Raw genomic sequence first — 12,147 nt, 5'->3', positions numbered from 1 at the left:
GCTTAATGGAATGTGCTTTTAGCATCTTTGTTACGAACATATAACATGTACAGGAATCAGAGCATGAAAAGTTGGGAACGACTCATTAAAAACAGCAGAATTCTTCTGAAAGGCCTGGAGTTTACTGGTCAAGCCATGTTGATAAGGGAAAATTTCTGACACTGGTAAGAGGAAATCCAAAACCAGTTTTCCTCTGTAAGGTACTGCTTTCCCTGTAAGGGCTCTTTTTTGGCATACCTTCTAAAATAAAATCTGATCAGACCTCTGTATTTCAAAATCATCCTTGCTAGCCAAGATAAACTGAAGAGATAAACAGCAAAATTGCATTATTTTCTCAATGAAATTACTCGTATTGCTTTACATGTAATTATAGCAAGACTTGCAAATGCTACACACTGCTGCTGCTCATTAGATATACTGGTCTGCACAGACAGTAGAACAAAATGTCAACACAGTCCATGCTATTTCACTTGAATTGCTGAATACTCCCATACTGACTGAAACATAGCAAAGCACGAACATCCCTTGAGCCAGAGGAAAAGCTTCTGTGACCGTAATTCCAGTTCTTTCAAAGCCTTACAAAGCTGCCCTTCACCATCTCACAAGACATTACTATTTCTTCTTAATTTGTTTCCCATTTCTCATTGTAAGTGGTTGAACTAAGAGTCACTTCAGTAAATGAAAGTATTTGGACTGTGTTAGCTCTGACAGTGACAGCACTTTCATGCATACCATGTTTAATAGTACTTTTGCTTATACTGTGAAATACTTAGTATTTTCAAATTTTTTTTTGAGGTGTATGGTTAGAAGCATTCATATATATTTAGTCAGATAATAACTCAAGCGCTAAAGTATGTTGCTTTTTGATAACTAGACAATTGCATATAAGTCTCTACCACCCCAGATAAAGGAAAATAAACTTCTGTACCCACCCGACTGTCTGCTTAAGTATAGACTGCTTTAAGTATAAAAATGTTATTGTTCAATATCTATTGCATTTCTTGGTGACCTTGGACTGCTTTATTCTTTTAATGTACGTGTTTTACCTTAAATTATTTTTATTAATTTCACTTCTTTATTTCTAAAGACTACTACAATCTTCCAGATTTTGGTAAATTACAGTTCATGTTAAAACCTATCTGGTCCCCATTTTCCAGCTGTTTTAAAATGTCCATTTTAAATGCCTATAAGCATTGTTTGTTTTTCCATTTTTCTTTCCAGCAATTCTTTCAAACTCTTGTTCCTGTGCTTGAAATACAAGTAATCCGAGAGAGAGTGGCCAAGTCTAGCCTTTTCAAAGGATCTAAAGCTGAGGTGTTCTTTGTTGTTTGCAAGGCCTCTCTCTCCTTGGCTCTCCTGTTTATCTGAATTTCCTATTCTCTTCTCCAGTTCTCCCTCACTTAGCACTTCTTCCTTCTCATTGCAGTAGGACTCTCTGAAGTCCTTCATCATGCACTCAGGTTTGCCAGACCGATCTTGAGCCACATACAGCTTGTTGTCATTGTGGTGGTACATGGCAGGGCTGTACCGCTCTGCCTCATAGCAGTTGTCTTCTTCTTCTTCCTGGCATGAGCTTCCCTTGGCACTTTCACCATCCGAATGAAATGACATTCCCTTCCCTTGGCTTTTCTGGGAAAGATCAAAGGGCTCTTCCTGTTCCAAGCTTCTCAAGACATTTTTCTGGGACAGAGCAATTCTTCCTCTTCCAAAACCTTGCAGTGGTTTGAGGGGAAGAGAAAAGGAAGAATTTATATATTTGAAATTTTTCTATGTGATATATGGTTAAAAAACAAAACATGAGTCAGCCTTCTATTTCATACTTTACCTTTGTCTTCCACCCAGCTATGTCCAAGTACTTCACTGTTTACATCTCATGGCATCTACTTTGAGACGCTGTTAAAAGAAGTACTATTGCATACACTTCACAGCCAGGTCAGGACACACAAAACATTGTGCTGTACATGCCAGACACTTGATGAGGGAGCTAGGAATAAAAGCGAAGCGGTCTGGCCTCTTGTAAACTATTTTTTGCCTGTGAACCTACCACTTGCCCCTTCCTATTTTTTTTAAATGAAAACTTTGATCTAAAGCATCACAGGCCATAATCAAAGTCCCAGGTTTTGTACATATTTTTCCAGAGGAGCGGAAGAGATTAAAAACATGTTAATGTATTTGTTTTATGGACACTCTCGTTCAAAGTTACTGTTTAAAAATGAAAAGACAATCAAGCCTCAGTAGTCTGTGACCTCCACTCTCCTTAACTTTTCCTCTTTCAGCCACTCATGCCACTGAAAAGCTCTATGCACTAGATAGTGCTTCAGCTTGAGGAAATCATTATAAACAAACGATGATTTTGAGCAGTGAGGTATAAGTCTGAGTGTAGTGCTGGATCTGGTTTGTCTTAATATTTGTCAGAGTGTCTCCTCTCTTGCTGGAAATCCAGATGTTACCCAGGAGGCATCTGTGGACTCAGATGCGCTCTGAGCATCGGGATGCACTGAAGAAGATTCAGACACTGCAGGCATAGTCCATCTTAACTAAAAGAATATTGACAGGACTGGGGTGAGGATTTCACCCAATAACAAACATCTACAAAAGCCACTATTTTACTAGCTTTGTTTTGTTTTGTTTTGGCTTCATTTGGTTTGGTTTGGTTTTTTTCCCTCAGTAATTGAATGCAGTTTCTGCAGAATTTATGCAGCCTCACTAGATACAGCTGCTACTTTGCAACGAGTTGTATTTGTTAAAATGGTTCATGAGCAGGTGGCAACCCTTTCAAATTGTCTCGTGTCTGATAAGCCTCAAGGGCTGAAGAATCTGTGTACACTGAAGAGCTCTTAGGCTGTCTTCAATTACAAGTAATTGTGCAACTAGCATGGTGCTGTAGGAGATTTACAGGAAAAAAAGAGCCATTTATTTCATTACCTGTTAGGATCTTTGTAAATTTTATGCCAAATGTCATTAGAGTATGTGTTTTACATATGTGCTAGGCTGCCCTAAAGCTTGAATTTGAGGAACACCAACAAATCTAACCCATGAAAGAATTATCTATCCAGAAAGTCTTAACAAAAAAAATATCTTGGGTACTCTAAGTCTCAAAACAATCCTTCCTAATTCCCCCACCTCTTTAGATAGCATTGGCATGTGTGCACACATGAGGCTGACTTCAGGAAGTGTATGTGATAGGTGGGAGATAGGAAATTCTTTGCAGGATACCCTGGGTAGTCAAAGATCCATATACTCTGAGAGGGGGGAGGACTGTCTCCTCCTGTTCACATGCTTCTTTGTAAACTGGGTCTTGAGCCTATGGCCTTTGCCTAACATCAGCTATGTCAATATGGTACAGACTAAACAAGGCTCCTGGATGTAGGTGCATTCAGGCTTCCATTCCCATTCCAGACTGGAACCCAATAAGCAGTGAGCAAGACCCATGAAATCTTCTATATTTTTTGCTTCTGTCAACTTCGAGTGAATTTATGATTTATGATGTACCTCGAACACGAGAGAAAAACTATAAACTCCTAACCAGATGTGTGTGGGGAAAAAATGTCTTCTTGTCCATGGCTGCTAGGCTGTGGTCTGTCAGCCTCTGGGAATCAAGCCCCTTGAAACTGTAATATTTATTAAAAAATAATGGAACTACACCTTCAGTCAGGAAGGTCATGTCATCCAATCTTTCCCCTGGCCAACTACATATGCACAGCCTTACTAAGGCTCCAGCTTGCTCCCATTACTGTCTTGGGGTACCCACATGCTGGGAGAAGTTCTGTGGTGCTGTGGATATTGCACCTTTTCACAGTGATGGATGGGAAGCCCTGGGCTTAAGTACAAGAACGTTTGGTATGGCTTGATAAATCCTCTGCTCTCACACTACTGACCCTATTCTCCCTAACACCTGATGACAGCAACTTAGTGCACTAAAATTATTTCATTCATGTTCATAAACACTGTCTCATTTTGTCTCCATCTACTCCTCCATCTCAGTCTGTACCTCTGTGTCACCAGATATCTAGTCTTAAAGGTCTCTGAAACAAGGGTCTCTACCTTGGGGATCTCTGATCTGTACCACTGGAGCAATACAGATAGTTAATAACAACCTCCCAGGCTTATGGGATTCAATCTCTTCCAATAGCATTGGATCTATGGTACAAGATCATGGATCTGTGGTACAAAGTCCATTTGGGTTTACTGATATGCATCTTCAAGTCTCTCAGAGAATAACCTTGCTGAAAAATATTACCTTGAGAATGAAATCCTCTTTCCATGACCCCATGTTTGACTTTCATGTGCCTGGTTAGGTTCCCTTTCAAGGTGAATTTGCTGGGACAGTAAAGGCACTTGAAAGGCTTACTGTCCGAGTGCAAGTGCATGTGTCCCATTAAATTGTGCATTCTGTTAAATTCCTTTCCACACAGCTGTAAAAACAGTAAAAATGAAAATGATTAGTTCGAAGGGGTACTTCCAAGGAGGATATTTTAAAAGGAAATAGGACCTACTCTTCTCAACTTGAGCCCTGGCAGCTTCTGGCTGGAATTTGTTTTTCAAAGGTACAGGAAAAAGTCCTACAGACAAGAATATGTGGTTGAGTCTGATCCATCTAGGGCCTTCTGCACTGCTGTTCACAGTCAAGGATTCCCTAAAAGCAGGGAACGTTGTTGTAAGGAGGGGAGAGGCTTAAGTGCATAACCTGGAAGGCTCTTAACTTGAATGAAATTCAAAGTGTAACTTTCTGCCCTGGTGAACCATTTAGTTTGTAGTTTATAAATCTATCCCTTAATCAAGAACAGCACCAGGCAGAGATGGAGATACAAAATAAAACCAATGAAGGGTTTCTGTGAAACGGTCAAGCAGAATATTACTTCTCCTTTAGTGGAAATGAAATGGCTGCACATTTTGCTTAAAGCTAGAAAAAGCAATTCCTTTTTTTCTTTGTTTCTTGCCCCCCCATCTTTCTCTGATCCTCTTATCTTCTGTTTACCAACTTCTGTGTTTCGGTGTCTCTGGTGAGTAAGCTGGAATTTAAAGAGTCATGGGGCTGCAAGAATGACTCAGCTTTCCCTGAAGCATGTTCCTGTCAGCTCAAGCTATTGATCGTGCAAGTTTCCCTTTGATGAAACAATAGGAGATTGGGTTTTTTCATTGTTGTTGTTTATCCAGATGGATCCTTTTGTAGTCTGGTCCTTACGAATCAAATGTATTCTCAAGACATGAGAGTTTGACATCACTATTACAAGCTCCTAGTCTTACCCGTCTTCTGGTCTTTTCTTATCAGGATTTATAGTTTAAATCTCTTTCAAGTGGCTATTTCCATCCTCTGCAAAGTTGTGTGTTTGCATTCTACTTCAGCTCCTTTTTCTGGAAGGGTTTTAAGCAAATACTTTTACGTTCAGATTTTATTTTTTTTTTACAATCGTTATTATTATATGAGCCAGAATCACCATTACTGAGGAACTGAAACTTGCACCAAGCAGTGTACTCATCTAGGAGAAAATTACTAAAAAACAATTACTGAGATTCCACCAAATGTTTGGTCTCATCGACTTCTGATTTAATTTATTTTGGTAGTAAGGTGGTCTGCTACAGTACTTTTTGATTCAAACTCACAAAGCCATCACCTGGAATATCTGGATCAAATGATCCTTGGTAAAATAATACTGTATTCTTTGCACTTTAAACCACCTCTTGAGGGAAAATGGAAGCAGTTCATTAATATAAAAAATTGCAGGCGTATTGCTTTTAAATAAAAACTAGAGCTGACTCAATGCTGCAAAAAGAAAGAGTCTGGAAGTTTTCACTTGCTTTTAAAAAAATATTTGCTTCAGCTGCATAAGTTCTCTTCCATGATTTGCTCTCTGTGATTTTGCTAAAATGAACATTCAAGCAAATAAATCTATCAGCAAAGTGTTCACCAAGACCGGCAAGAAGAACAGCCACTGAAAATGAGTTATTCATTTGTAAAAGTAAGATATCTGACTCCAAGGGTCATCCATCCACAGGATTGTCTCTTCTTTGCATTCAGAGAAAGTTGATATGCCAGATGACTTATATTCAGGGAAACGAATGCACTAAAAAAACCACTCTGAAAGTGCTGGAAGGAAAAGACGAGAAGAAGCACTAATAAGCACAGAAAATTCACAAAGAAGAAGAGCGGCTGATTATATCTTGACAGCTGCTGGAACGACCAATGACATGTCGATATTTCTCTGGCTACAAGAATGCCAATAATAATACCTCTCTAATACCTCTTAGCAGAAGTCTTCTGGTTATCTGTTTGTATTGTGGGTGGCCTGTGTTCTCACCAGCTTTTGCTTTCTGATAGCTACGTCTTTACTTCTCTATCTAAACTGGTAATCAAGGAAAATCAGGTTGAACAGGTGAATGGCTAGAGTACTTCATGCAAATCTATATCTTTATAAAGTATTGAGTATTAAAATGGTTCTAGTAGGAGCATTTATTTTGTTTCTGTCAAGGCAACATTTATTTCTCTTTCTTCATAGTGAAAAGATAGGGGACTTTGTAAAGGATAGCTCCTTACAGCATAGAAGTTTTGTGTCTCTGAATAAAGGGGGTAGATTTTCCATTTCCCAAAGTCATGCACAGTCTTAGGGATGTGTAATGTGTTCTTGTCCTGAAATCTCCTCTGGGAACATGAGGAAATGGTACTACAGTGGAGAGGTGTGGCAGGAAAATGAAAGAAATGCACATACGAAAATTGTTTTTCGGAACGATGGCTCTGTGTGGCATGGTCTCTGGGTAACCTATCCTTTTCAAAAGGCACAAGGCGACTTTCAGAGGAACGTCCATGATGCAGAGGGTGAAGGGAGAAGGTTTGGGGCTCATGTGCTGGAAGACATCAACTCAGAACTAGCTGGGGTTTGCAGCTAGTGCTTAAAGAACAACCTGAGTCTGCAGACCAAACTAGGAAGGTGTACAAGATTTTTGTTTCTCTGTGACAGGGCAGGTGTGTGAGCACTGATGAGCAGAGTGTGAAAGATGACCATGAGACAGCTGCATGGGAGAGAGCTCCAGCAGAACTCACCACCGAGTACCTTAGCACTCAAGGAAGTTCAAAGCGCACACAAGAGATCTTGGGATAGCAGGAACAACATGGTTTACTTGTGGACCTTTTGTTAGACTTTCTTCTTTAGACAAAATAAAATTCAAGCCCTGAAGATAAAGACCTGCAAGTCTGCTGAACACACTTTGTTGCACTGGCTGGTGAAATAGAATTCAGTACAGTTTGCTAGAAAAGCTGAATTAGGTCAACACTAGATTTTGTCTTCCTAAGCCACCACATGAAGCATCGCCCTTCTAGATTTGTCAGTCTGTTTTGTTTCTTTCCAAAGCGCTTAATCTCTCACACTTTCTTTGGTTTTGATCCTGACCTAAACCCACGATTTTAGATGGGAAAAAAGTGGAGTTCAAGACATCTGCTGCAAAGTATATTTGACTGGGCTGGAGAAAACTTCATTGCATTCTTTGTTGGAGGTCTGAAACATTGCTGACTTCATCACTAAAAGCAACGGTTAATTTCATAAAAGCCTCCTCTACAAATCAGAATTAGCACTATTGCACCAGTTGGTGCGACTCCTTCAGAACTCTTCAGTGGTTTGTTTTTTTTTTTTTTTAAACAGAAATAAACAAGGTAGCACAGGCTCAGGCCTTTAAATGCTACAGAGAAATTCACTCTTCAGAGAAAAATCAAACACAGATCCAGGCTGCCGCTGGATAAGGAAACAGAAGGGACAACTATTTGGTACTCCCTCACTTCAGATAGTCTGTGCTCAGCTGTGATTAGACACATAGGAAAGCCTCATGTTTTCTTTTGCTGTGAGAAAAAGGTAAAGAAAACCATTGCATGTGGTGAGGTAGAAAGGCTACTGCTGTGCTCTCTTTCCCTTGCATTCTTCTTCTTTTTTTTTTTTTTCTTCATAAGAAGGGTGTTCCTTTCCTCAAAGAGAGAGGGAGAGGGAGAAAGACTGTAAACTGTCCAAAAGGACCGTGAGAAAACAGGAAGCTTTGAAAAGTACAAGAGAAAGCAAGATGAAATCTATTTGCAGGCGGTTCCCGGGGGACATGTGAGCCATTGTTAAGCAGGCTGTTCATACAGCTATATCCTTCCTTCTGCTGAGGAGGAGCTTGGTGCCAAAAGGCTGCTATCTGGTCATTGCCTTAACCCTCTGAATACCAGCCAGAAATACTTGCTCGAGTCTTTCGAGGGCTCTGCCAGAGAGGCAAGGGATGCTCCTAACACCAAAGAGCAATTCCTGATTCTCCCTTTGCTTATTGTTACAATCTCTGCTTTGTTCAGGGCCAGTGATGTTGCTTCATTCCCCTTCAGCCATAGGAGAAACTGGTTCACTGTGCTTACTTGTTTCTTTCCTCCTAGGAACATTGGGTGGGGACAGAGAAGTAAAAAACTAAGAAAAACAGGTGTTCCTGTAGAGCTTTTGTTGCTGGCTGGAAAACATACTGGTGGTACTCCAGTTCCTGGTTCAAACTATTGCCATCTCTAAGTTTTAATAGTCTGTCATCATCAAACCCTAGCCTGAACACAAACTTTCAGCTTATTTGCAAATACCTAAAAAAGAGTGTGGGTCCAGATACTGCATCCGGAACAGCAGATCAAACAATTTAGTTTCTTTTCTGAAATTTGAGGGGTCAGAGAAGGACTTTGACAAAATGGGAACAAAAAGACAGGTTTGCAGGTGTTCTCAAAGAATGAAAGTCTCCAGCAGACTTGACATGGAAGTACTTGAGCATTTCAGTAACAGAAATTATTTTATCAATATAGAATAAGTCCTAGTACACAAAATAACATTTTAATAGGACATAAATGAAAATGAAACAAAATGTTAAAGTTGAAAGACTTTGCTGTTATTCTTTTCAAAGTGACATGCTTCAAAGTTATCAAAGAAAAATGAGGAAGTAAAAAAGATTAATTTTGACATTTTCCTATTAAAATTATCACTGAATGCCATATTTTCCTATGACATTTTGAAGTTCTACATTTTTCAAGAGAAAATAATTCCATTTAAAAATTTTCATTCAGCTCTTCTTCTCTATGAAATGTTCCTTTTAAGAAAATATTTAATTCCATGAAGATGTTGGATGAAAGAGTTCTAGAAATTGCTTCCAGATCAATCTTCAGTTACTTAGGCATAAACGGAGTAATATGCTCCACTCTGTGTTTATAGCCCTCTTAGAGCAGATCAAAGTGGGAATAAAACCTACAACCTTTGACTTCACAAGGTATGACTACAGTAACGAACCAGACAGGCAGCAAATGGAACAGATGTAGTGTCCAATACTAAGTAAGAATATAAACATGAATAATTCATAAGGATGATATTAGAGAAGAGCACAGTCAAGAAAGGCAAAGCCTCAAAGGTTTATGGGGAAGGAGAAGGAGAGAGGATGGAAAAGGAATGTCAGCCTCCAATGTGCTGGAGGGAAGCAGCAAACTGGAATTCACACAGGATCCTAAGAAGGCCAGATGGTCTCAGAGGTTGTTTTGTTAGGATACTGATGTCCTGCCCTGAATTTCAGTCTGGTAATTACACTTAGCCTGTTCAAATCCCTTCTGCAGTTGTATTTTGCTGTAGCTTTCTTTGAGTCCTTCCTTGAACTGTTGCATAGCATCACTGTGTGAAGTCATGGCTGCTGCTTTTCCATGGTCCTCTGTGGGGTGCACGACTTGATCTATGTTTCTAGTCAGTGTTTCAAGCTATTAAGCACTTAGACTTTTGTTTGGATGGCTGTACCAAGCAAATGTCAGGTATATTTATTGTCCTCAAACCACTGTGACATGTAAATGCTCACAAAGCAGAAAAAAATATTTGAGGATGAAAGTTACTGATATTGAAGGGGAAGGGAGTAAACCCCAGATATTTACCTCCATTATATTGTGCTACGTAAGCAGAATCTGGATAAAGAAAGAAAAACAGGCTGATTTATGCTAATTTAAATGCAACTGCAGTATGTGTTAGCAAGTCTTGTTCTTCTGTTCTACCATATTGCAAGACAATAATATCACAGAAATATTCAGTAGATTAATGCTTCTGCTACCAAATGCACTTACCTTGCATTTAAAGGGTTTGACATCAGAGTGAACTATCATGTGGGCCTTGAGAGTCTGCTTTTGCACAAAGCTCTTGAAGCACAAATGGCATTGATAGGCTCTGATATTGGTGTGGATCAGGACATGTCGCTTCATGTTGGCCAGTAGAGTAAATTCCCGGCCACAAATTCCACATTTGTGCTCTTTCACACCCTGTAAGAAAAGAAAAAAATCAGAAAATTCTGTAGGTGGAATATTTTCTAGATAATTTCATCTTCAGTATAGCAATGTATGAATTACTCATTCTGTATTATCAAATCAGGTAATAAATTATTTCACTTTTAACATCATTTGCTTAAGTAATAGATACTCATGTATTTTTTTCCTGGCAAATTCTTACAAGAAGCAGAGAGGGAAAACAAAATGTAAGCTTAATGAAATAATGAGTTTTGTTTGCATCAGTAAGTTTACAAATCAATGAGACATAGTCTGTAGCAGAGCTTCTGTCTTACTCTGCTGCTTATGTAAAGTATTGGTCAAAAGTGTACACTTATTGACCAAGAATAAAAGCTAACCAGTTAAGAGCCTAAAGTAGTGCTTGCCTTTCATGACTGAACATCACTGGCTTCTAAAAAAGGCATAGCCCTGTTTTGAAGAAAGCTATGGAAAATAATCTGAAGTAACTGAGAAGTAGTCAAGAAATATCACCAAATAAGGATACACATGTTACATTCAATGAAGAGAAAAAACTGCTCACTCTTAGTGGGACTTGCACTAACCCTAATGGAGTGATCCCATTTTATCTGGTGTTTACAAAGCATTTCTAGCACCTTTTATGCCATCCAGTCAATTTACTAATACATTATTCAATATTCTTGCTCACATCCATGTGTTCTGTCAGCTCCTCAAAAGGTCATTTAGAAGCTATGAGAATCAATGAATTTACCACTAAACACTTTAAGAATTTGAGTATAACTTGCTGAAGGTAATGATTTACTAGTGAAATGCCGAGAGCAATTACTCCTCCTGCAGGCTCCCATTACAAAGAAGACTTGAAACGATCTGTACTTTTGTGCCAGTCAGTAGTTTTCACAGTTAATTGCAAAGCTAAAACTGTGAACGCAAACAGCAGCCTTAAGTGTCTGACTATCTGATGTGAGGCTGGATTTGGGCAGCTAAGTACTGTTAATTATGTTCACAGCTGAATCCACCTGCAGCTGTGGACAAAGAAGCAGAAGCTCTCTAAAGGCTCAGGGGCATTGCATTTCCTGTGACAAAAAACTACCAAGTCTTAAATTAGTAGAATTTTGCGTGGTAAATCCAAAGACCAGGGAATCTCCAAAAAGAGCAGAAATTATAATCATGTAGGAGGGAAGAAAAAGCAAATGTGGAAGTAGAGGTTGTGGGTCTTTAAAAGAAAATGCGTCTATAAGACTGAAATGTTGTAGCTTTCTGTATTTTTAATGTTTTTCCTATAAAAGGCAAAATTCAAGTGTTAAAGGAAGAATATGCAAAGCTGGAAGCAAATTTTTATAAAATGTGTGAGGTTTTGTCTTGTGTTAACATTTTTGTAAAGGTGGATATGACATTTTCAGACATTCTTGAATGGAACAGTTACATTTTTGAAAGCAATCTTTCTGGATATGTTCCAAAGCCCGCTCCTAGCCTAAACTGACTCTGCTGTCATTGCTGTCAGCAGTGGCAAGACTGCCACTTGATACGAATTGGCTGGGATTATAGTCCTGCTTGTCCACTTTTATTAACTGGCGTTCTGGATAACTTATGCACAAAGGGGAATTTTTTTTAGGTTGGGTTTTTTCCCTAAATGTCTCATTTTAATGATTCTTCAAAATCTAATGAGTAATAATATACTTACTTTTGTTGCATACATACGGTCTACTGCAAATCCACCTACTTCCCAATTAAGGGAGCAAAGCAATAGAACTGGTTTTCAGCAGAAAATTTCTGTTAAAATTTCGGGGGTGTTATATAGCTTTACAAAATAATGTTATGTTACAGTATGTCATTCTGAAGATAAAACCCAGAAATGGAGAGATGTGAATACAGTTTTGGGAAGTAATACAGGT

At 38.9% G+C, this 12,147-nt stretch overlaps 1 protein-coding gene across 3 annotated transcripts in view; it reads right to left on the bottom strand.

Moving 5' to 3' along the window:
* Positions 1–757: 757 nt before the first annotated feature.
* The window catches only part of ZNF366 (zinc finger protein 366), a 33,589-nt gene continuing 22,199 nt past the window's right edge, over positions 758–12,147 (bottom strand). For all 3 annotated transcript variants that reach the window (XM_082336080.1, XM_082336079.1, XM_082336078.1), the window contains 3 exons: positions 10,082–10,273; positions 4,241–4,415; positions 758–1,712 (listed from right to left, as the gene is read on the bottom strand). In XM_082336080.1, coding sequence (XP_082192206.1) covers positions 1,177–1,712; positions 4,241–4,415; positions 10,082–10,273 — 903 coding nt within the window. In that variant the 3' untranslated portion in view covers positions 758–1,176. The remainder of the gene's footprint in view (positions 1,713–4,240; positions 4,416–10,081; positions 10,274–12,147) is intronic.

The sequence above is a fragment of the Platalea leucorodia genome (genome assembly GCF_965183815.1).
Source record: "Platalea leucorodia genome assembly, chromosome: Z".
NCBI classification, from domain to species: Eukaryota; Metazoa; Chordata; class Aves; order Pelecaniformes; family Threskiornithidae; genus Platalea; species Platalea leucorodia.
This window is presented reverse-complemented; position numbering and strand designations above follow the sequence as displayed.